Source organism: Dermochelys coriacea, chromosome 1 (assembly GCF_009764565.3).
Source record: "Dermochelys coriacea isolate rDerCor1 chromosome 1, rDerCor1.pri.v4, whole genome shotgun sequence".
In the NCBI taxonomy this organism is placed as follows: Eukaryota; Metazoa; Chordata; order Testudines; family Dermochelyidae; genus Dermochelys; species Dermochelys coriacea.
In genome coordinates, this window is record NC_050068.2 from 132,062,796 (window position 1) to 132,087,981 (window position 25,186).

The window sequence follows — 25,186 nt, forward strand, 5'->3', positions numbered from 1 at the left end:
CAATATTTTAGAATTTATAATATCAAGAAGGCTTACAAAGAAAACTTAAAATGAACATAGCTAATATAACCTGGGTCAAAGCAACCTGTTATTACCTAGTTGAGAATGGGAACAGAATAGTAAAATATAACAAAAAAAGCAGTTGAATCATACAGATCTTTGATCTCTGAGTGTTGGTGCAATTTCAGATACAACTTTGTCCTGAAGTTCGATGAGAAACCTTATATTGTGTAATGCCCTGAATTTGGTAGCCTGAAGCGTGCTTATAATCAATACACTATGGGAACTTTTAAAACAGTTTCTCGATGTTCTCACAGGTAATGGCACTGAGGTTATTGTAGTGCTTATTAAAGGCTTGAAGGCTGTTGCATCAAAATTTCTGCCTGTGTGAGACAAACTTCGTTTAGGCTTCTCTCACAATAATGGTAAAGGCTTCTCTATAACAAGATGTTTTTTGTTTGCTAGTGGACAGATGCTGACATCACAAAATTTTTCATCACAATTGATATTTACTGGAATCCTGTGAGCAATAGCAGCAGAGACACATTCCTAATCTCAGAAGCAGGGCCCTCCAAGTTGAAGACTCAATACTGGATGGGGTTATGGAGAAGCTTGCATTGTCACTGTCCTTGTTATAGCTGGTCTCTAGATCTAGGGAAGCAGTCTTTTTCTAGAACTGTCAACAATCATGCACACTCAGGAACACAGGCAATGCCATACTGGATCAAAGCAGTGGTTCTCAACCTATTTACCATTGTCAGCCACAGATGCAGTTCTCTGTGTTGTGTGCCACATCCACACAATACTACCTGTATGGCCTTGAGGATGTCACATGGGCAGGATCTGTGTCCTGATTGGGCCGCAAGCAGCCCGCGGGTTGAAAACCACTGATCTAATCCAATAGTCTACCTTCAACAGTGACCAGCACCAAGCACTATAGAGGAAGATGCAAAAAAGTCTGTAATAAATAAATGCGGGATAATCTGCCCTCGGAGAAAGTTTTTGCCTGACCTCCAATAGTTAGAGGCCACTCTATGCCCAGAAGCATGAAAGTTTATATCCCTTCTAAATGTCTTGGTTTTGTTTTACTATTATAATACTGGGTATTGTCTTACTTATGTAAATGTCTGATCCTTTTGTGAATCCTGATAATTCCATTGAATTAATTTGGAGCTGGAGATAGTCATGCTTGCATAACAGTGTGCCAGTCAAGAGACAGGGAAGTCCAGACAGAAAATAGAGAAGAAAAGGATTTTAAATTTATGTTTCTTAAAGCACTGCCTTGACCTGTTATGAATTGTAATCATGTCATTAACAGTGTCCTAATAATTTCATTTTAAAAATGTTTACTAAATGCATTTTGAAAATTCAGTACTTCATCAGCTGCTGTATTTTTGGTATTGCTGATCATTGCTAATATTTCCGTTTTTATTACTCTGCTTCCTGAGTCTCTTAAAATCCCCATAAAGACCACTTTTCAACTAATCAAGAGTGTTGCATAAAGTAATAGGCTCTTTAAAGTTCATAATGGGAAAAATGAAATGTGATCTGCTGCATCTTCATCAGAAGATGTGTTTTGAGGATTATGGAATCACTAACCAGTGAGAGCACAGATGTAGACAAAACCACTGCCTTCATACCAATGCCTGTTTAATCAAGAATAGTAAATGATGATTTAATCACTGTTACAAAGTGCAATTAAAAGACAGACTGAAAATAAATGCTTCCAGCTGGAGATTTTGCTAGTTCTTTTTAATTGCCTAAGTTGATAACTAGGTTTTGTGACTTACAATGTGGCAATTTTTCCTCCGACATTTGACCCTGCCTTGTTGCCATAGTTATCATCTTTCCATTAAACAGTTCATTTACTTGGCAAAATGATGGGCTTGAAAGACTGTTCTCTCTTTTCAGTGCTCAGGATGTCAGGCAGTTAATTAAAGTTATGACTTTTTTTTGACCAGGAAAGAGGAGCAGGGCATGCCTCCTGCCATCTCCTTGACAACCAATTCCACTTACTACAGCACATCTGCACCAAAAGCAGAATTGCTGATTAAAATGAAGGACATGCAGGAGCAGCAACAACAGCAGCAGCAGAGCGAAGAGGATTCTGAAGATGAGCTTGATCATGACTTGTCAGAAAAGAAGGTAACAAAGTTTTGCCCTTTGAAATATTTAATAGGATTTTCAAACCTGGATGCCTAAAATTAAGCTGCTAAATTCACAGTTAAGCATCTAAATAAGAGGCCCGGTTTTAAGCCAGTGGGATTTCCTTGATGCTCAGCAGTTTTGGAAGATCAAGTCACTTATTTTTGTGTCTAGCTATGGACTTAGGAACCTAGCTTTAGACAAACAGGCATATTTTTAAAATCTTTGTGTGTTTTTGTCTTTTTCTGTAGAACCTTTCCACCTGAGAGTATCTGTGTGTAGGAGAAGTGTGCTTTGAGAAAGAGTTGCTGAGCACTCACAAATCCCACTGGAATCAGTGGGCCCTTGGATTTCTCTAGGCTTTTGAAAATTAGGCCATCTGTCTTCTGTCAATTTTTTTTTATTGCTCATGAACTCAAGAGCCTGCTCACATTGACTGGAGCTAGATAGGCAGTTTGGTGGGTGCTCAGCTCACACCATTAACCACAATCCCCTACACACACACACACACATCCCTGTGGCACCTTAGGGCTTGTCTACACTTACATTTGATAGCACTCTAACTTGCTGGCTCAGGGGTGTGAAAAATCATCCCCCTGAGCACAGCAAGTCAGAGCACTTTAAAGCGCTAGTGTAGACAGGCTCCGAGCACTGGGAGCCGCTCTCCCAGCACTCGGAGCTTATCCCCTTGTGGAGGTGGATTACCAGGAATGCTGGGAGAGCTCTCTCCCAGCGGTCACGTGCAACCACTCTCTCACTTCAAAGCGCTGCTGTGGGAGCATTCCTGTGGCAGCGCTTTGAAGTTTCCAGTGTAGACATACCCTTAGTCTTGACCTGCATAGTATTCCAGTCCTGAGAATCTGTGTGAAGTAGTGATTTTGTGATGGTTGTATAGTGTGTGTCGTCTTAGTTAGATTGAAAGCACCAGATTCTATTCATGTGTGATTTGGCACAAATAGATTTTAGCCTTGCTTCCCAGTCATGAGAAAGTGGGGGAAATCATCTGTTGTGCTATTCAGCCATCTGTTTCTGTGTTAAGTGGTTTAGTTTTAACTATATTTACTTAAAACAGCAATACCGGAGAAGAAGCTGCCTTCAGTTCCGGGATATCTTCTTTAGTGAACTTAAACTGTCACAATCAACCTCCAGTATTCATTTAGTAATCAAAACCGGTAGGAATGACCTTTAATTGAATAAAAGGGAAATTTTTTTTAAAAACTGATCATATATGCTAAGGATTCCATTGCAGTTTGAAGCAATTTACTAGAGAAGAGCATGAATTATTCTTGCTTCGTTTTATCTGGTCCTTGTAATGCCAATAATTGTTTGTTTTTGTTTTCATTGATTCAGACAGAAAAATTGTTTGGTCATGTTGACTGACAAAAAAAAAGTGCACAAGTTAGAAATTGAGAACGACAATTCACAAGCGTCTAAGTCAAAATGTTCTTTATCTGTGGTGGTGTCTGTTTACATGAAAAACATATTTCTCTTCATCACTTCCCCCACACCACTGAACACAGATTATACAAGCTGAGAAGTATGTCCATGTATAGTGGTACTAGACAACCTCTCTCTCTCATGTCTGTGATATACACATTCCTGTTTACTCACCCATCTGCTCCTTTGCATGCAGTGGAATGTGAGCTCTGAATCCAGCAGACTTTCATCTTGGATCTGTCATGCCAGTGTATGCAAATCACAGTAAATGGGTCAAGCTGTCCTTATAAAACTGCCAAGATCTATAACATGGTCCTATTTCACATAACTGCCAGCTGCTGAAAAAAGGACCTTTGGGGCCTGAAAGCTTGATTATCATTTATTTGTCAGTCTACTAAAAGAGACACTGCGTGCTTTGAACCTGTTTCTTAATTCATTGAAACTCACCAGTTCTATTACGAGAAATCGTGGTTTTAGTCCAATCTGGGTTTCACAGTGGGTTTTCCAGGACCAGTTTACACCTGCCATTCTCTGTTTTGCATATACTTGCTGTTCTCTTATTTATTTTAAAATAATAAAATGTTGATGAACACTCAGGATGGGTGTGGGGATTTTATGCAGAGAAATTGCGCATGTTTGTTGCAAATAATTAGAGACAATCTCCCTAATAAGTGAAATGTTGTGGTCATATAAAGCAATATATTTATTGAGAAACAATATGCTTAGCACAAATATAATATAAATGGATTTGAACTGATGTAGGAAGGCAATAAAAGGGACCTTGAAGTTATATTGGGTTTGAAAAACCTACTTGCAGCAAGTCGGAGGTTTTATAGTCTTTTCCGACATGAATCTAGTGTGAAATGAGGCAGAGAACTGAGTGTAAACCCACCAGTGTAAAATCAGTGCAGTGCTGTCTTCCCAAGCCTGCAGAGAGAGAGAGTACAATTGCCTCTGCGGCTGCTAACAGCTTTGCTATGGTAAGCTGCTGCTGAGTGAAATTAACAAGGGTCCAGTCCGTTTCTCTGCAACTATTCAAAGTAACAAGGATTCTGGAAAATCAGGTCCAGGTGGTCTGGACTACACTAATAAACTTGGTAGCTACAGTTCACCCCCATCCCATTTCAAAACTGTAATTGATGTCAGGAAGATGTTATGGCTCGGTGGATTACTAATGGGATATGTAGTTTTTAATCGGTTTTGTAGGTCCCATATTCATATTTAGCAAAGGTCAGTAGTGAGTTCAAATTCATCTTCCTCTGGTGGTCTGTGTGGAAAGAGTTAATCATCTCAATTCAGTTCCCAATGAATATGTGTCCACATCAAAATTGATGTGTCTACTGATAGTCTTAGAAGAAAGGCTATGTGCATGTATACTGATCTATCTCCCCCTCATTTAAGGGGGTCCTTCCATGACTAGTTTTAGACATATTAGAAGGGCAATATAGCACAGAGCATGCCTATATTTAATCATGCATCTTGTAATAAAATAGTAGGATTATTAAATTGCATGGCATCCTAGGAAATAGGTCTACAGCAGACTGACCCAGTTAATCCAAATCAAACTTCATTTGCATTTAGGAGGGAACAAAAAAATCAAATCCTTCTGATTAATCCGTTAGTAGAGCATACATCTGTAAAACTGCTTACTACCTTAATCTTTTGGACACCCAGACAAACAGATAACCCCAATACAGATTAACCTGGCCTGAGAATATTAAATCAAAACAAGATAGAGCCAGCCCTGATAATCCTTATGTTTGATTTCAGAAGTACTCTTTGTTAGGTTTTAAGCTACAGTTGGCCTCTGTTAGGGTGGCTGAGTTACGGGTGGTTCCCAAAACAAACTGTCAATGCTTACTCTGTGTAACTCTGTGGATGGCTATACCTTCCTATGTACAGTGTAAGGGTCAGTAACATATTCCTGGGAAACAGGGATGGGTTTCTGTTTAATTGTACGTATTCAATTGGTTGGTTGAAATCAGAGTTCCCAATGAGTGTGCCACGAAATCTTAAAAGAAAAACAAACATGTAAAGTGGTATTGCAAAATAATTACCATCTCAGACAATGTAACCTGCATTAGAAATCGACACTAACAGGTGAAAAATTATTAATATTTACAGAAAGATAAGGCATACTGTTGTCCTTTACAGGCATATAAGACCCTGACCCAAAGGATGAATTATTTTAGGGAGGCATCATGGTAACAGCAGAGAACACAGTCGGGAGACTGGGGCTCTGGTTGTGCTCTGACAGTGGCTCACTGCATGCCCCGGGGCAAGTCTGTTTCCCTCTCTATCAAATGGAAATAATACTTACCGCACTGGGATGTTAGGGGCCTTGTTTAGGGGGTACTCTGAGACCTTTTGATGGAAGGTGCTGTAGAAGTACTAATTATTTGAGCCCTGTGTTTTTCACAAATACAAAATAGCATGAAATAAAGGGGGGGAACATAAAAAATAACATAAAATGAAAAACTCACCCAACAGCAGTGGCTCCTGCAGCCGTTGTTCCACAGGGTTGGTGCCCGGCTTCCCGCTCCGGGCATTGCTACCTGGCACATGGAATTGCAGCACCACCCCACATGATGACAGGGTGGCAGCTGGGCCAAACTTGAGCAGCGCTGCAACTCTATGCGCTAGGTCACAATGCCTGGAGCAGGGAGCTGGGCCCAGCCTGGCAGGAAGTAAAAGATCCCAACAGCGTAGTAGGCCATGTGTTAGTATTAGCCTACCATGTGGAAGACCTAGATTTTTATGCCCATATTTTGCTTAGCACCATTAGCCTCCACCCCAAGAATGGTTATGCTTGAGAGTGCTGTGGGGATAGTCTTTGAGGAGGAGAGAGTACTTTTGTTATTCAGTAATCGGCTTTTGAAAATTTGAAGCTGATCTAAGGGATAGCAGTAGTGAGCTCCAAAGGACATCTTGTCTTCTGCCATGGTAGTGAATTACCAAAGGGTGAGCTCTCATAACGTAGACCTAGGTCTATCTATCAAAAGTTTGTGTCCTGATTTTTTTTTAATCCATAACACTACCAAGGCCTAGATAAACATCATATGTCTGTAATGTACATACCTCTCAACCTGCCACGCCCCAGATGTGGGTTGCATTGTGTGACAGGGACACACACAAATTCATGCAGTGATGCTGGTATTTATTCCTGAATAATAATTTTGTGATTCATTGTTTCTTGTGTAAACAACTTTCTACGTAAAAGTGAGGGGAGACTAGATTTCTGTGGGATGCAGATAACTTTGGGACTTAAATGAGTGACACCCTCAACATGTGAGACATGAAGAATTCTTGTAATGCGTAGCATGATGATGAGGACAAAAGAATTGGGGCCAGGAATCAGCTGTGAACACCTGTACCTCCTTGCTTTCTGGCCAGCTGACCATATGTCTTAAGTGAAGTGTTCTACTCCAAGGACTGACATTTGATTGGCTTCTCAGCTCCACAGTGGGCAGAGTCGCAGATTTGCCCTTAATCTATCACAAAAGAGTGTGATAACAGGATTGGGGAGTTTAAATGGAGAGAATCCTGGGAGCCCAGTGAGTGACAGAGAACAGAGTCATTTCTTCTCCCCCTTTCCCTGGTGGAGAAAAAACAAGATAGAGTAACTTTGATTTCTTGCCATGTGAAGTAATTCTGGAGCTTGAAAGCCTTTTTTAGCAATGAAATGTAAGGTAATGTGCTTGCGAAAAACTTTATCTGTAGACTTGAATTCTCTAGTTGGACAACAATCACAGCCATAATCACAGTTTCCCTTGCAGTTATAAACACACAGACTACTGCTACTCAGAATCAATGGCTGGTGTTTCTTTGGGGATCTGCCATGTAACAAAGCAGATTAAGGACATGATCCAGCTTTATAGTCAGTGAGAATGTTGCTGATAACTTCAATGAGAGGAAGATTGAGGCCTAAGAATCTACAGTAGAGGGATCCTGTTTTGTTTTGGGCTTTGTAAACTGATATATTCTGGGAGGGGAGTCTGATGCTGAAGTTTGGGGTAGTTTACCATTGCTACTGACACTTTTCAGCAGAAAGCCATGTGTGACTTTTTTTCCCTGAGCTATTGGAACATAATGCAGGGAGGGAAATCTCTGTTTCCATCTCCGCTGGGTCAAGTGTGTCTAATAAATTCTTGCTCCCCTTTTGTTGTCCACAGCAAAAACTCATTGACAGCATCAGTAGGAAGCTGCAGGTGCTGCGTGAAGCTCGGGAGACACTCCTGGAAGACATCCAAGCAAACAATGCACTAGGAGATGAGGTGGAGGCTATTGTGAAAGAGGTCTGCAAACCTAATGAGTTTGACAAGTTCAGGATGTTCATCGGGGACCTGGACAAAGTGGTCAACCTGCTGCTGTCACTGTCAGGTCGACTGGCCAGGGTGGAAAATGCCCTGAATAACTTGGATGAAAATGCCTCTCCTGAGGAACGGGTAAGGCAGGTTGCTAAAGGGCAATGGTATTATTTTGGTATTTAAGGAGCCAGCGTGGTAGGCTTTTTTTATTTGAAAACCAGGTGGGCAAGAAAGTGGAGGGGAGAAAACTGCTTTGCTGATAATTCACATCAGGATGCTTTCATTAAATCTCGTTAATACTCTTAACCTTGCCTTGCCTTCACTCAGAATACACCCACTACAAGTGGGTTGGCCCTGAAGAATGCATGACACTTTGTGCCCAGGTTTAGGAGAGCAGGTTGTTTAAAAGCACTGACATGCCTTTCTTTCTAAAACACTAAAAGACAAGTGCCTTGACGAAAGATGATGAGTAGAGTAGCCTCCTGTTTCTTTAACAAACAAAAGAAAAATAAGTGGGGGAGAACAAACTAAAAGTAATTGTCTGACTCAGCAATTTGGGATGCTTAAAAATGAACAGATTGTATTTGAGTTCCAGTCCATACACGCTATTGACAGTGTACTATTATTAATTTTAACAAACCAACGTGGAGTCCTTGTGGCACCTTAGAGACTAACAAATTTATTTGGGCATAAGTTTTGTGGGCTAAAACCCATGAAAGCTTATGCCCAAATAAATTTGTTAGTCTCTAAGGTGCCACAAGGACTCCTCATTGTTTTTGCTGATACAGATTAACATGGCTACCACTCTGAGACCTATTATTAATTTGTATTATGGCAGAACCAAGCCTAGTCAGTGATTGGGACCCATTACATTAGATACTTTACAGACATGTAACAAAGACAATGGTTCCTGCTTTAGAGAACTGACAGGATGCAGTAGTGGTCAAAAAGTAGAAAAATGGGGTGGGGCTAGATGGGAACACAGTGTTTAAAAAGAAAAAAAAAAGTTTGACAGAAAAATGGAAGTCATGGCTTCCTATTTACCTGATCAATGTCAGATGGTAGTGATTTATAGGAATCTCAGCAGAAGTAGGTTTGTAGGAAGGATTTTAAGGACCCAGGTATTCATTACTAATCTTTCTGTAGCAGCAGAGAAATGGAAACTTATTGCTATATAGTATTATCTGGTAGCCACAGTCTCTCCCTAGTTAAAACCGAGACCTGCTTCCTTTGCAAGTCTGACTTTAGATTCCTTGTTTATTACATTTTTAAAAAAAAAGCTGAAAAAAGCACCTCTCTGTGTCAGATTTTGCATTGCTGGCCTGTGGCCCCAGTGCAATCTTTTGCCCAACTTGGACACACTTTTTAAAGACCTGGATCTAAGGTTTTTATCATGTTGTGAAAAATCTTTCCTGAAAAGATCTAGAGCTGAGGACCAGTTTTTGACACAGGAAAGGCATGTTTGCAAAGGTGTTCACTGACAATTTAAGACGATATGAATGGTCCATTGGGCAATGGTGGACTTTAAAAGGGCATGATATGGCTAGGCTTTCATTTAAAAAAAAAAGTCACTGGCCCTCTGTCGGTCTTCAAATTGTAAACCAGTTTCTAGGGAGGTTTGCCATTGATTCTGCTCCAAACAGCATTTCTGAGTTCTAGGAAGAATCTGGGATTTGAGTGCATGTTCCCCACATATACACACATACTAGTACTTTGTGGGAGAAGAAAATAATCTTCTCCCACCTCCATGCCCTTGTGAAAAATACCGTGTTACAAAAATGGCTTATGAAATTAGGTGTGCAAAGAGGGGTGAAGAGGAGCCGATATGATGCTGCTGTCACAGGAGCAGAGTTAGGATTTCATGCCTATTTTAACAGCATTTTTCAAGCATTTGTTTCTTGAAGTTGAACTTTAATTCTGAAAAAAGAAAAGGAGTACTTGTGGCACCTTAGAGACTAACAAATTTATTAGAGCATAAGCTTTCGTGAGCTACAGCTCACGAAAGCTTATGCTCTAATAAATTTGTTAGTCTCTAAGGTGCCACAAGTACTCCTTTTCTTTTTGCGAATACAGACTAACACGGCTGCTACTCTGAAACCTTTAATTCTGAAGTGTCTTTTGGTTGCATGCTATCCTGAGCACATTTTATAAGAATTTTTACTGTCAAGTTATTCTCAGCATCAAATTAGTCTGAACTTTAATTCCAGCTTCATGGATTTTTTTCTGTATGCAAATTCTTGTGTTGATGTGTGTCATTTCCTTTAGTGTTCCTGGGACCCCTGCACATTAACATGTAGTTGTATTTTTTTAGCCTTATTGTAATGTGAATTGTTTTCTAATACCAAGTACAGACAGATACTGTCAAGAGAAGGACTGGCTTTGAACTTGTTAGTAGAATAAGAATCAGTCACTTGATGGTGCAGAGACTCAAAGGAGAATTTACTTAGGGAACAAAGCTGAAAATCATGACACGTGATTACACATTTTTTGCCTAGATCCATGTGTGTAAACAGAATCTCCATCCTTGTCTCTTCTTCCACCTGCATAGCTCTCTTCTGCCTGTTGTTTTGTCCTCCTGCTGATGCTCCAGGTCACCACAGAGAAGTGGCTTTGCTTAGGCATAGCAGTTCATCACAATGCAGGGGATGCTGTGTAGATTCAGTATGTCTCAGAATAGAAAGTCAGGCAAGATTTCCACAGAGCTGGATAAGTGATGCATCAGGGTACCAGCAGGACAGACGCATGGACTAGTGAGAAGAGGCTGATCTTTTGAATGGGCTGTACTTTTGTTTTTGCTTCTCTGCCCCTACTCTTATCCACACCCATTCCCTATGATCATATTCTTTTACTTCTAATTAGAAAAGTGCACATTACAATAAAGAAGAAAACTCTATCATATTCATATTGGGTTAGAATGCAGCATAATTAGGGTCCTACCAAATTCATGGTCCATTCTGGTCAATTTCACAGTCATGGGGTTTTAAAAATCGTAAATTTCACAGTTTCAGATATTTAAATCTGAAATTTCATGGTATTGTAAGTGTGGAGGTCTCAACCCAAAATAGGGTCGTGGGGATGGGGCTATTGTAGGGGGGTTGCAGTATTGCCACCCTTACTTCTGTGTTGCTGCCTTCAGAGGTGGGCAGTCAGAGAGCAGATGCTGGCTGGGCACGCAGCTCTGAGGGAGCGCCACTACCACCAGCAGCGCAAAAATAAGGGTAGCAATACCATACCCATGTTATGCCATCCTCACGTCTGTGCTGCTGCTGGAGGCTGCGATGCCTTCAGAGCTGGACTCCCAGCCAGCAGCCGTGGAGCTTCCTGCAGCTAGGGGAGGTTCCCGGAGATCGGTCTAACCCAGCCTCGGGAGAAGCCTGTGCAGAGGAAGAAGTCCTGGCCCTCCTTAGCCCCTCCAGGACTAGCAGCTGTAACTCAGCGCTTGGAAGTGAAAGTGGCCTTGGGCTGGCTCTGTGTGTGTGTGTGGTGGTGGGGGGGTGACCACAGCACCCCAAGTGGTCACCCACTTGCCCACTCATAAGGCCAGCCCTTTCCCTTCCCCAAAAGTGATGACTGACACCCCCCCCCCATACCATGCCACCTCCCTTCTGCAGTGCTGCTGGTGGTGCTGCTGCCTTCAGAGCTGGCTCTCAGCCAGCAGCCGCCACTCTCCAGCCACCCAACTCTTGAAATCTGATCTCCCCTACAATAGCCAGATTTCATGGGGGAGGTCAGATTTCACGGTCTGTGACGCGTTTTCATGGCTGCAAATTTAGTAGGGCTCTAAGCATAATGAAAAGCTCTCTGTCAACTCTTTTCAACCCCAAGCCATTTGTTTTCACAGTTTGATGCTCTGGCAGTCATTTCAGAGAACTCATCTGGGTTTAATTCATTGCTGGTTACACATGCAAGTAGAAATCAGGATGGCATCCATGTTACTTCATGCAGGCAGCTGTATTTGTTATAATTCTTCCTGTAAACCATTAAGCACTAAGTAAAGGACCTTACTTACCAGTGTTTATAAAACATATTCCTAAGTGCTTTACTGTCTCTGCAGGTTTAATTCTCTTCTATTAATTCATTTTATCAGAACTCAGTGGCAGTTGGGAGATCAAGTTAACCTTTAAGCAGCAGTTTTACGACTTATCTACAAGAACATTGGGTTCACGGGAAATCTGGGTGTGAATGTCCCCCTACCATGGACTAACTGTCTGTGTGGACCCTGCTGACTCATCATAACAGTTTGTTAATGCACTTTGATCTAGTCATCTTTGCAATGGGACTAGATCAAAGCACATTAACAAATTGTTAGTGTGTGTCAGCAGGAGCCACATGGACAGTTAGTCCGTGGCAGGCTAGTGCGGTGTACATGCGCTCCCTAGCTTGCCACGAACTAATTGTTCACATAGACAAATCCTTAGTCCCAGTCCGCCATACACACACCTCTTCATCCTTGCCCCTGCAGATAAAACTGATTTCAAGGTTGACCAGAAAACTGTTTGTCTTGAACTGGTATCTGTAATATGTTTCTCTTTCTCTTAAGCGGACATTGGTAGAGAAGCAGAAGCTGCTGACTCAGCAGCATGAAGATGCGAAAGAACTGAAGGAAAACCTGGACCGACGAGAGCGTATTGTCTTTGACATTTTGGCTAACTATTTAAGCGAAGAGAGCCTAGCAGATTATGAGCACTTTGTAAAGATGAAGTCCGCCCTTATCATTGAGCAGAGAGAGCTAGAGGACAAGATCAAGCTGGGAGAGGAGCAACTCAAGTGTCTGACCGACAGCCTCCAACCTGAAAGGCTCAAATAAGAGGTCAAGGCCTGACCAAAGACTTGAAAACTGGTGGTTGGGCACAGTTTCCAAGTATGCAAGTGAAAACCCTGACTTGTATCTGTGTCTAGTAGGCGGAGTTAGACAAGAGAAAAATAGCTACTCTAGCAATAATGATCTTTCTCGTTGTTTGGATGATATATTTAATGTTTTAAACCCTCTTTTTAATCCCCAACTCTACAGCAGTTCTTTGTCTCTCAATCTATCCTATAGAAAGTTCTGCAGGTGGCAGAGGAGAGATTCTAAGCTTTGAATTCAGTATATTGTGAAGTCTGTTGCAATAGTGCATGCAAACAATAATGGTTTTCAAAATAAGACTTTTGATAGTCTCTATGGTCTTCAGAGGCTGTACAAACTGCTGGGAAGCCCAAAAGTAAATGAATGAAGAAGATCTAATTTTAGAGCTTTTTTTTTTTTTTGGTCACATTGAATAGGAGAAGTATGTGTCATGTGTTTAATATTATGTTCAGGTTGCCAGCACTTTGATCCTGGTACATCAGATGCTTTTTCTTTGTAACGTATCACATAAGAAAAGTTGTCACTTTCTCCTTTCAGAAAATAATTTCAAAGCCAGTCTCAGCTGGCTACTGGCTAAACCAACTTGAAAATCATTTAAGATGTATGTTACGGATGTTAAGAACACATGATTTAGAGAAATGTCCTTTTTTTCCCAGTTTTATTTATTTTATTTTTTTGGCATGGCACAGAAACAGTTGTGGGCCCATTGATATTGTAGCATTTTTCTTACCAAGTTGTTTGATTTCAAAATGGGACAGAGGTTGCCTTGTTAGTTTGAGTCAATTCATTTATCAACTAAACTATTTGGAAAATCTATTTGCTGCTTTGGGTTTCCCCCCAGCACAGCTACCTTGTAGGAAAGAGTCATTAAGTTAACAGGACAAACTGTACTGCTTTTATTTTCCTTCTGTTTGTTCAACAGTTCACCTGTTTTTATATAAATGATTAAATTATTCTCAAGCTGACCCATGTAATGCTATTTTTCTTCCTTCCCTCACCACCAAATGCACTATAAACACCTAGGCCACGTAAGTACTCCTAAGCCACGTGAGTTCAGTGCAGTATTCAGAATAACTCTGGTTTGTAACTGTGAACATCTGTATTTTTTTTTTCACTTCAGATGTTGACATATACACTTTAATGATAGGACACTATTCTGTCAGTTCAAGACTACTGGAGGTGATATAGTAACACTGCCATCCAGTAAAACTCTGATAATTTGCATCATGCTAACCCATCTCTTAACACAATGATGGAATTAACTGATTTGATCTCCTACAAATACTACAGAATTGCTCTGTGTACACATGTATTATCTCTATGTTAAGATATAGCTTTTAAGGGCAAAGGGAAATCTTAGCTTCATGTATAGACTATTTAAATTATATAAAGGAAGCCCTTTATCTCTGTATTTCAATAACAAACAGATTCTGCAACAAGGAGCTACTTTTAAGGCTGGTGTGGATGCCAGTCTGTAGCAAACTCTTTGAGCAGTACAAGTGATTAAAGATAAAACAGAATGAGAGAAAATCAACTCTTTACAACTGTTCCTGCAGTTTTAATATTGACAAAAGGTTCTTTGTCTATTATCAAAATCCTCCTTTTTCAGTGCTTCTCTTGGTCCCTTTTTCCTGATCAGTGAACTGCTTGCATTGCAGGGACTTGGCACAAAAACTTCTCTAAAACCAAGCCCTTCGCAGACAGCTATAAATGTTAAAAGGACAGTTTTGCCTATTATATGATCCTAATTCATGTATCCTGGGCCAGATCTTCAATTGGTGTAAATCAATTCCATCAAAGTCAAATGAGGCTGCTGATTTAGTCTACCTAATGTTATGGCCTTAATTTCTTCTTACAGTTTACCAAACTTAGACTTCTAACAAAATCCCACAAATATTTGCTGCTATGTTAATTGATACTAGGACCAGTGAGTTTTCTCTTTGGACCCATTCCTTAACCATAAGAAACCCTAAGCTAAATAATTCCCAAATAAATTATGTTTAGCTTTAGTCAAGTAGTGTGCATTGTTTTACCTGTGACTTTTTAACATTTTTTACAGATTGTGGTTACTCTGACGTGTATGTGAAATGTGACTGTGAATAATAATATAATTCCATTGTGTGTACAGTACTTTGATTTAAATCTTTCTTATAAAAATAGCAATACTGAAAGTGCTATATATATTGTTGTTTTCACAAAGCAGTATATATAGTCACCATGTCCCACTTTCTTCTTTTTAAATTGTGCTCAAAAGCTCTGTTTGTTGGGACCAGAAGATGGCTGTCTCCCAGTGTTATATGTAAATCTGTAAATAGATATATTGTTGCTTTAAAAAAAATGGTGGTGCTAATATTTTGCCTTTGGCATCATTAGGTGATGGCTGCTACTTCACCTTATGTCATCTCTCAATTTTAGATCTCTTTGTATAGTGAAAGATTTCTGTCAGGTTTTCCCCGTTGTTTGGATTTTGCAGCCCAGAGTGAAAATGTGTACAGTTTTCTTGCTTGATACTTAACATTTACCTACTGACAAATCGTACTGCTTGACTTTGAGGAAATAAACTGTATATTTCAGTGTACTGAGTCTATCATTAATTTTATGCAGTCAAAATATCAAGACACCTACTCTTTCATTGGATACTCATGTCCACTTTGCTATCTCTCATATAAGATAAAGCACATAGGGTAGCAGACTAATTACCTGCTGGTCTAAAATCAGAATCAATTTTTTTTGTTAAACAAATTATTTTAAATTTAGATTAACTGATCAGTCTCAAGTCCACGTCTCGAACAGAAGGAGTACATAGTTGTGGCATTCCATGTAAGGATATAGATCAATAGCAAGATTAGGAAGAAGTGGGTCTGAATGATTTTCATCCCTTCTCTGACTGATCCTTGTTGCATGTGCTTTTTTTAGGTTTCCACTTTCCTTTATCTTTTTTCTACACCGTACAAATAATAATAATAATAATAATTAATAATTAATAATAAATATTATGAAGGAAGTGCAGAGAGGAAGATACAAGATTTTTCTCTTTAATCAACATGGGCAATTGAGTTGAATGGGTTCACCTTTAAGATATTGTATCATATACAAATGTCAAAGGGGTGAATAAATTCACTTGATTTGTAGTTAGTAGACCACAAAAAGCAGGTATTGGTAACCCTTTCGTGAGCTCTGATTGCCCATGTAATCCTCAATGGGAAAATGTATGCAGGATATTAAAATTAAGTGGAGGGAAGTTGGGTTTTTTTGTTGGAAGTTTTTTCCCCTGCTGAACACTGCTGTCTTACTATACGTCCTTCTTTTTTCTCTTAGCACTGGTCCCTTGCTCTTTTTTTTTCCTCCTTTTTGTAAGGCTCAGGTTGGCAGCTACAGAAGAGTTGTTCCTGCAGAAACGTGCTTTCCTTGAAATTTCTGCTGCCCAATGAAATTGCCTAGGATCTTGTTCTACCTTTGACTTCCTGTATTAGGTAGCTGAGCACACCAGAGTTCAGAGAAACTACTGTGTCGCCTTCTGACTAATCGGTAGCTATTGACTATTTCTTACATACTTCTGTCTTTGTTTCCAGTTTTATACCTGCCTCTGTGCTTCTGATTACCAATGTGGCATGAATGGCAATTCATAGCTGGCAAGGCCTCATAATCTGGTTCAGTAAACTACTGCCTGTTGTTTTGCAGAGCTCAGTCTCTTATTACAAGGACCCTACCAAATACCAAATCCTGGTCTCTCCTGTGAAATCTGTATAGTATAGGGTAAAAGCACACACTAGACCAGATTTCACAGGGGCCCGATTTATTACTGAAGAAGTGCTTGGAACTGAAATAACGGAGGGAGTCTCAGACTGTGAGCTCTTTAGGGCATAAATTGTGTCCCACGTCATATCATTGGAAGTGCCTATCACACACTATTATGGTAAAAATAATAACCTGTAGCTGAAAGTATTGTACTATGCTGATGATAAAATTGGCATCATGGTCACATTAGCCATCCCTATTCATCCTTCTAAGTCACAATCTATTATTTAACCAAGCACAGTGCTCCTTGAAACATGAAATAGGTTTAAGATACCCTAAGGGTACAGAGACCTATTCGCCCTCTCTACTGTTTTTTATGTTAGGCCATCCCCACTAAGCCTTGACAAAATTCCTAACAGTAAAGTATATCCTAGTTGAAGTACGTGATCTTAATTATAAGTGTGAAAACATAGTGTGAAGCAATGAGTCCAGTTTAATGTGAATACCACCTAACTACTATTTTTCCAGACCTCAATTAAATTAATTATAGGCTGAGTTGGTAACATCGCCTGTTGTTGAGGTTGCCTAACTCTTTCCACTATAAGACCCTGTTTTCAGTTGCTTATCACTTTTTGTCAAACTTTAACCATTTGACTGAAATTTTCCATGCCAGATTTTTGACTCCGGATGATTTTTTATTTTGGAAATTTTCAACCAAACCAGTTCTGCTATTTCCGAGAACAAGGCTATGAAAAATACTTTTCGTCCATGTTAAAAACATTCTTGAGATCTTTCCTTGAGAAGTTCTAGCGCCCCCATGCTTTGGAGCAGGGACATAAAATGGGGGAAGAGGAGGCTTTTGGTCAGGTATGTGTCTTTTTGACATTCTTGTAAAAATCTGCCCAAATTTGGCTGAATTGTAAGGCTTAGAAAAATCTCAGTTCTCACATCCTCAGAAGAGGCTGACTAGAGCTTCACAGCTAAAATCTCCAACTATTCTGTCTTCGCTGGACATGTTCCAGCCTGCAGCTGAGTAGGACTTTTCCTGCAATTGCGGTGCTGAGCTGCTGCCAGTGCTGGGCACACAGAACCAGAACAAGGATGCGGTCTCTCCAGTGCTTTCCATGCTCAACCTGCTCTCGCCCAGGTAGCCTGGAGGAGGAAGCTGCCTGATTTGAATGAAGAGACAAGAACTGGACCAAGAGGGACAAGGAGTTAATTGAGACAAGGAACCTGTGGGGGACACACATGACTAGGTCTGGATGTTGTGAGGGAAAGGAAAGTGGGACTGGGAATGGTAGAAGAAGAAGACTAGGACTAAAAAAGTCATGGATTTGAAGGTTGAAAGGGATCATTAAGAGGATCATCTAGTCTGACTCTAGAGGAGAATGGGACTGGATGGGCAGTAGGAGTCAGGAGGATTGGATGAGGAGGATGGGAGAGTGGAACTGAGAACCAGTGGGGATCAAGAGTTGGAGGAATTCCTTCTGTTCACTGAATATGTAAGAGATGTTCCCTTCCTATTTTATTAAACACCTATAGTTCAGTCGTACCTTTAGGCCTCAACCAGGTTACCTACTATAACTATCTTGTGTTTATGTTCACTAGTTGCAAGATTGCTGTGAGGAATGATTGATTAAGTTAATGCATTTATGAAACTGGTGGAAGTTTTGCACATTCATCCTTGGAAAGGTCAAACTCCAAACTCAAAGGAAGTAGATCTGAATCCTCATGTTTATATAGCACACCAAAAGAGGCACATGAGTAATATTATCTGCTGTCATGAGACCTGAACTAAGGGGCTTTGATATGAGCCAGATTCAGGAAGGCTCCTATGGTTCTATTTAAATGTATGTTCCTATATTTTCATGGAGATGCTCTCATTCATGAACACTGAAGGAGTTTTGTCTTAGTGAGCCACAAGCTGTTCACAGCAAATTAGCCAGAAAAACAGGTATCCTGTATATTACTAGACACCAGCACTTCCGTGATTGCCTCGTATCACCTGGAGTATTGCAGGACAAAGGACCTTATGTACACTGAGAGAGCTTTACAAATATATTGTAACTTTCCTGCACAGAAGGAGTTGAGAGCCAACAAATCCTGATGGTAATCAACAAAATCTGCATTACACAAGACATTGCTTTGCGCTCTATAGCTGCCTTCACTTTAAAGCCTTCCTCTCTGGCTTATGCATTACGTTTAGCAGGGCTTTTTTCTTGTTGTAGTAACACTTAGCATTACAGTAGTGCAGATGAAACAAACTGCTGTAGATTACAGGAAAAAGTCCAAGACAATAGCATTATTTAGTTTGGATGTACAGACAATTCAAAGAAGGTGGTTCATAATCACTCCCAAAGCTACTGTGACAGGAACCCTGGCATTCAGAACACGTTCCACAGAGATACAAAGGAAAATCAAATATGCTGAGAGGGGCTAAATGGTGCCATGCAAGCACCAAAGGTCAAATTCATAGTCCTTAGTCTTCCTGGGCCAGCAGAGCAGTGATATGGGACCTTAGGCATGGGGAAAACAGAGAGGATCCTCAAGATCCCATGAAGGGATGCTTTATAGACCTAGTGGAGAGAAAATAATTGAACATCTCCCTTGTGATTCTCAGCTCTATCTCTCCATCTCCATATGTGCACAATAAATGAAGAAACTACAGTACCTCATATTTAACTTTTCCTTTGGAAAATCATGATACTTCATTGTACTTTGAGTAAGGCAGCCTCGCAAAATTCTGCTCAATTACTTTCCCGGGATGGGGTGGGTTGTTTTTTGGGGGGGGGGGAGGGGGAGATAGAGAGGGAAGTAAAATACAACCAATTTTCTCATTATAATTGTTGTCAGGATAAAAAGGTAAGTAGATTTTTCTTTATGGAATGGTATATTTTCATAACTTTGCAAAGCTGGAGTTACAAACACAGTTGCATTCAGAAGCTATGAGCATACATGTAAGGGTGTGTTGATAACCAAACAGGTGTGGGTGTATTGTTAGTTATCATTTGAGATATATGGGTAAGGAAGTCATAAAATGATTTAGGGTAGAGAGGGGACAAGAAACTCAGCAGGGAAATGCTGTAGCAAAAAGGGCTTGTGATGGGTTGGATCACAGAAACCCCCTTGGGGTTACCAACTGATATGTCAAGACTACTTCTGCCCCAGCTTTCCCTGCCAACTTGGCACCCTGTCTTGCTGAGCCAGACGCCGCCAGTCTGCTCCAATACAGACCCAGGGTCTGAACCACATGCCCCAAAGCTGCAGACTTAACTGAAAGCAGCTTAAGTGTTCCTGTCTTTGTCACTCAGATGCCCAACACCCAATGGGGTCCAAACACCAAATAAATCCATTTTACCTGGTATAAAGCTTATACAGGGTAAACTCATAAATTGTTCACCCTCTATAACACTGATAGAGAGATATGCACAGCTGTTTCCTCCCTCCTCCCCCCCCCCCGGCCAGTTATTAATACATATTCTGCGTTAATTAATAAGTAAAAAGTGATTTTATTAAATACAGAAAGTAGGGTTTAAGTGGTTCCAAGTAGTAACAGGCAGAAAAAGTGAATTACCAAGCAAAATAAAATAGAACACACAAGTCTATGTTCAATACAGTAAGAACTCTGAATACAGATTAAAAACCTCACCCTTATAGGAATTCCAGTAAGCTTCCTTTTACAGACTAGACTTCTTCTAGTCTGGGTCCAGCAAGCACTCACAGCCCCTGTAGTTACTGTCCTTTGTTCCAGTTTCTTTCAGGTATCCTTGGGGGTGGAGAGGCTATCTCCTTAGCCTGCTGAAGACCAAATGGAGGGGTCGCCCATGGACTTAAATAGATTTTCTCTTGTGGGTGGAGACCCCCTCCTCTCTCCTGTGCAAAATCCAGCTCCAAGATGGAGTTTTGGAGTCACATGGGCAAGTCACCTGTCCATGGTAGCCATGGTTCACATGCTTTCTTGAATGTCCTCAGGTAGACTTCTTATGTGGATTGGAGCCTTACAAGATTCATTGTCCTTTAAGTGTTTCTTGATTGGGCACCTAATTTGCACATTCCTTTCTCAAGAAGCTGACCAAATGCTCTACTAAGACTGCTTAGAAATCAAACCAGTATCATGACTTCGAATACAAAAATGATACATGCATACAAATGGGATTAATAGATTCAGTAGATCATAACTTTTACATAGATATGTTACAGGACATATGTAGCATAAAACATATTCCAGTTGTGTCATATATATATATATATTCATAAGCATATTTCCATAAAGCCTCATGGGGGGCACTGTCACAGGGCTAATGCAGTCATTGGATGTAAACAGAGAAGCAATGAGTAGGGAGGTGATTTTGTCTCTGTATGCAGTGTTGGTGAGACCGATACTGGAATACTGCATCCAGTTCTGGTGTCCATAGTTTTAAAAAGATGTTGAAAATTGGAGAGAGTGCAGAAAAGAGCCACAAAAAATGATCTGAGGGCTGCAGAAAAAGCCCTACAGTGAAAGACTTAATAAGCTCAGTCTGTTTCGCTTATTAAAAATGTGAGGTGACTTCATTACAGAGTATAGGTACCTTCATGGAGATAAAATGCTGGTTACTAAAGGGTTCTTTAGCAGAGAAGGTATAACAAGAATGGCTGGAAGCTTGAAGCCAGACATTCACATTTGAAATTAGGAACACATTTTTTAATAGTGAGGGTGATTAACCATTGAAACAAATTGCCAAGGGAAGTGATGGATTCTCCATCTCTTGGTGCCTTCAAGACTGGATTTCATCATTGCTTAGCCAAACACACAAACAGGTTATTTGGCTCAGTAACTGGGTCAAATGGTCTGTGATATTTAGTTTGATCTCCTGAATATAATGGTTTCTTCTGGCCTTATTCTATCAATCTCTCTATATCTACTATGCAAAATACATCTGTCCACCATTTAGGCTGCCCTTTCAGTCCACAGGACTGCAGCCAGGAAATTCACAGTTCACGTTTCTATGGCCATTTTGACTCAATTATGACTCACTTCACAGTCACATAACAAGGTGCAATTGTGTGACCTCTTTGGTAAATATTTACCATTGGCAACTGTTTTCTAATTTTACCTCCTGCTCCTGTCATAAATGGAGTGCTAGAAGGAAAGGGACTTGTGTAGCACAACAGGTAAGACAAGACTATGGGAAATAACACTGGCACATCTTTATGAAGACACAACCTAAGGGAATATCTACACTACGGAATTAGGTCAAATTTATAGAAGTCGATTTTTTAGGAAGCGATTTTATACAGTCGGATTGTGTGTGTGTCCCCACTAAGCACATTAAGTTGGTGGAGTGTGTCCACAGTACCGTGGCTAGAGTCAACTTTCGGAGCGTTGCACTGTGAGTAGCTATCCCACGGTTCCCGCAGTCTCTGCCACCCATTGGAATTCTGGGTTAAGCTCCCAATGCCTGATGGGGCAAAAACATTGTTGTGGGTGGTTTTAGGTACATATCATCAGTCATCCCTCCCTCCATGAAAGCAATGGCAGACAATCGTTTCGCGCCTTTTTTCCGTGCGGACGCCATACTGCTTTCAGCAGATGGTGCAGTAAGACTGCTAACTGTCATCATCGAACCACCGCTTCCGCTGCAACTCTGCTCTCCTGTTCTCCTGGTGCCACGAATCCACCTTTAAGGCCCTCTATATGACCATCGTCATCCACCGCTTCCGCTGCAACTCTGCTCTTGTCTCACCATACCATGGCAAGCATGCAGCCCACTCAGATCAGCTCACCGACACTGTGCGTGCTGTGTCCTGGTGCTGCTGGCAGCAGACAGTGCAGTAGGTCTGCAAAACTGATCATCCAACCACTGCTTCCGCTGCAACTCTGCTCTCCTGTTCTTGTCTTGATAGCTAATTTCTCCATGTTGGCTGTCATGTGTTCCTGCTTCCGCTGCAACTCTGCTCTCCTGCTCTCATGAATCCACCTCGCAGGCCCTCTCATCATTCTCTATAAATATCTATTCTCATGGCATCCATCGTCAGCCACTGCTTCCACTGCAACTCTGCTCTCTTGCAGACGCCATACCATGGCAAGCATGGAGCCTGCTCAGATCACCGCGGCAGTTATGAGCAGTGTAAACACCACACGCGTTATCCTGCAGTATGTTCAGAACCAGAACCTGCAAAGGCAGGTGAGGAGGCAACGGCAGCACAGTGACAAGAGTGATGAGGACATGGACATAGACTTCTCTCAAAGTACAAAGCCCCGGCAATTTGGACATCCTGGTGGCAATGGGGTAGACTCATGCCGTGGAACGCTGATTCTGAGCCCGAGAAACAAGCACGGAGTGGTGGGACCACAGAGTGTTGCAGGTCTGGGATGATTTCTAGTGGCTGCGAAACTTTCGCATGCATAAGGGCACTTTCAGGGAACTTTGTGACTTCTTTCTCCTGCCCTGAAGCCGCAAGAAAACCAAGATGAGAGCAGCCCTCACAGTTCACAAGCGAGTGGCGATAGCCCTGTAGAAGCTTGCAACACCAGACAGCTACCGGTCAGTCGGGAATCAATTTGGAGTGGGCAAATCTACTGTGGGGGCTGCTGTGATGCAAGTAGCCAACGCAATCAAAGATCTGCTGATATCAAGGGTAGTGACCCCTGGGAAATGTGCAGGTCATAGATGGCTTTGCTGCAATGGAATTCCCTAACTGTGGTCAGGCGATAGATGGAACTCATATCCCTATCTTGGGACTGGACCACCTTGGCAGTACATAAACCAAAAGGGGTACTTTTCAATGATTCTGCAAGCACTGGATCACAAGGGACGTTTCACCAATATCAGAGTGGGATGGCTGGGAAAGGTACATGATGCTCGCATCTTCAGGAACTCTGGTCTCTCTGAACAGCTGCAGCAAGGGACTTACTTTCCAGAACAGAAAATAACTTTTGGGAATGCTGAAATGCCTATAGTTATCCTTGACGACCCAACCTACCCCTTAATGCCATGGCTCATGAAGCTATACACAGGCACCCTGGACAGTAGTCAGGAGCTGTTTAACTAGGCTGAGCAAGTGCAGAATGGTGGTAGAATGTGCATTTGGACATTTAAAAGCGTGCTGGTGCAGTTTACCAACTCGGTTAGATCTCAGCAAAATCAACATTCCCATTGTTATTACTGCTTGCTGTGTGCTCCACTATATCTGTGAGAGTAAGGGGGAAATGTTTATGGCAGGTGGGAGGTTGAGGCAAATCACCTGGTCACTGGTTACATGCACCCACACACCGGGGCGATTAGAGGAGCACAGCAGGGTGTGGTGCGCATCAGAGAAGCTTTGAAAACCAATTTCATGATTGGCCAGGCTATAGTGTGACAGTTCTGTTTGTTTCTCCTTGATGAAAACCCACCCCCTTGGTTCACTCTACTTTCCTATAAGCCAACCGACCTCCCCCATTCGATCACCACTTGCAGAGGCAATAAAGTCATTGTTGTTTCAAATTCATGCATTCTTTATTAATTCATCACACAAATAGGGGGATAACTGCCAAGGTAGCCCGAGAGGGGTGGGGGAAGAGGGAAGCATCAGGTGGGGTGGTGGAGGAGGGAAGGACAAGGCCACACTGCACTTCAAAACTTGTTGAATGCCAGCCTTCTGTTGCTTGGGCAGTCCTCTGGGGTGGAGTGATTGGGTGCCTGGAGGGGACCCTCCTCCCGCGTTCTTGGGCATCTGGGTGAGGAGGCTATGGAACTTGGGGAGGAGGACAGGCGGTTACACAGGGGCTGCAGCGGTGGTCTGTGCTCCTGCTGTCTTTCCTGCAGCTCAACCATACGCCGGAGCAAATTAGGTTGATCCTCCAGTAGCCTCAGCATTGCATCCTGCTTCCTCTCATCATGCTGCTGTCACCTCTCCTCTTGCTCCTGACACCTTTCCTCTCACGTGTCCCTCCTGTCCTCACATTCATTTTGTGCTTTCCTGGACTCTGACATTGCTTGCCTCCACACATTTTGCTGAACTCTTTCAATGTGGGAGGACTGCATGAGCTCAGAGAATATTTCATCTCAAGTGCGTTTTTTTTCACCTTCTTATCTGCACTAGCCTCTGGGATGGGGATGATAGGGGGAGTGTTGAAACATTTGCAGCTGTGGGAGGGAAAAAAAGGGACAGTAGTGTTTAAAAAAACCACATTTTAGAGAACAATGGGTAGACTCTTTCACGGTGAACCAAGCTGTTAACATTACATAGTACATGTGCTTTCGGTACAAGGTCGCATTTTACCTCTTATATTGAGGGCCTGCTGGTTTGGTGTGAGAGATCACACACGCAGGGCCGGGCAACAGAATTCGGCTTGCAGGCAGCCGTGGTGAGCCACAATCTTTTGGCTTCTTTAACCTTTATAACATGTGAGAATAATTTCTAACAGCAGCGCCCTCATTTCCCATACCAAGCTCCCATTGGGTTGGCCATTTAAAAGGAGGGGCTGCTGTTTTCAGGTTAACGTGCAGCACAAACCCAACTAAACTCCCCCCACACACCCCCAATTCTCTGGGATGATCACCTTCATCCCTCCCCGCACCGCGTGGCTAACAGCGGGGATGATTTCTTTTCAGCCACAGGCAAACAGCCCAGCAGGAACGGCCATCTCTGAATGTCCCCTGAATAAAATTACCCTATTTCAACCAGGTGACCATGAATGATATCACTCTCCTGAGGATAACACAGAGAGATAAAGAACGGATGTTAC

The 25,186-nt window shown here is 41.7% G+C and overlaps 1 protein-coding gene across 10 annotated transcripts in view; it reads left to right on the forward strand.

Moving 5' to 3' along the window:
* The window catches only part of SHROOM2 (shroom family member 2), a 182,669-nt gene extending 167,356 nt beyond the window's left edge, over positions 1–15,313 (forward strand). For all 10 annotated transcript variants that reach the window (XM_038386783.2, XM_043500823.1, XM_038386784.2 and 7 more), the window contains 3 exons: positions 1,962–2,145; positions 7,755–8,027; positions 12,430–15,313. In XM_038386783.2, the coding sequence (XP_038242711.1) occupies positions 1,962–2,145; positions 7,755–8,027; positions 12,430–12,696 (724 nt within the window). In that variant the 3' untranslated portion in view covers positions 12,697–15,313. The remainder of the gene's footprint in view (positions 1–1,961; positions 2,146–7,754; positions 8,028–12,429) is intronic.
* The last annotated feature ends 9,873 nt before the right edge of the window (positions 15,314–25,186 follow it).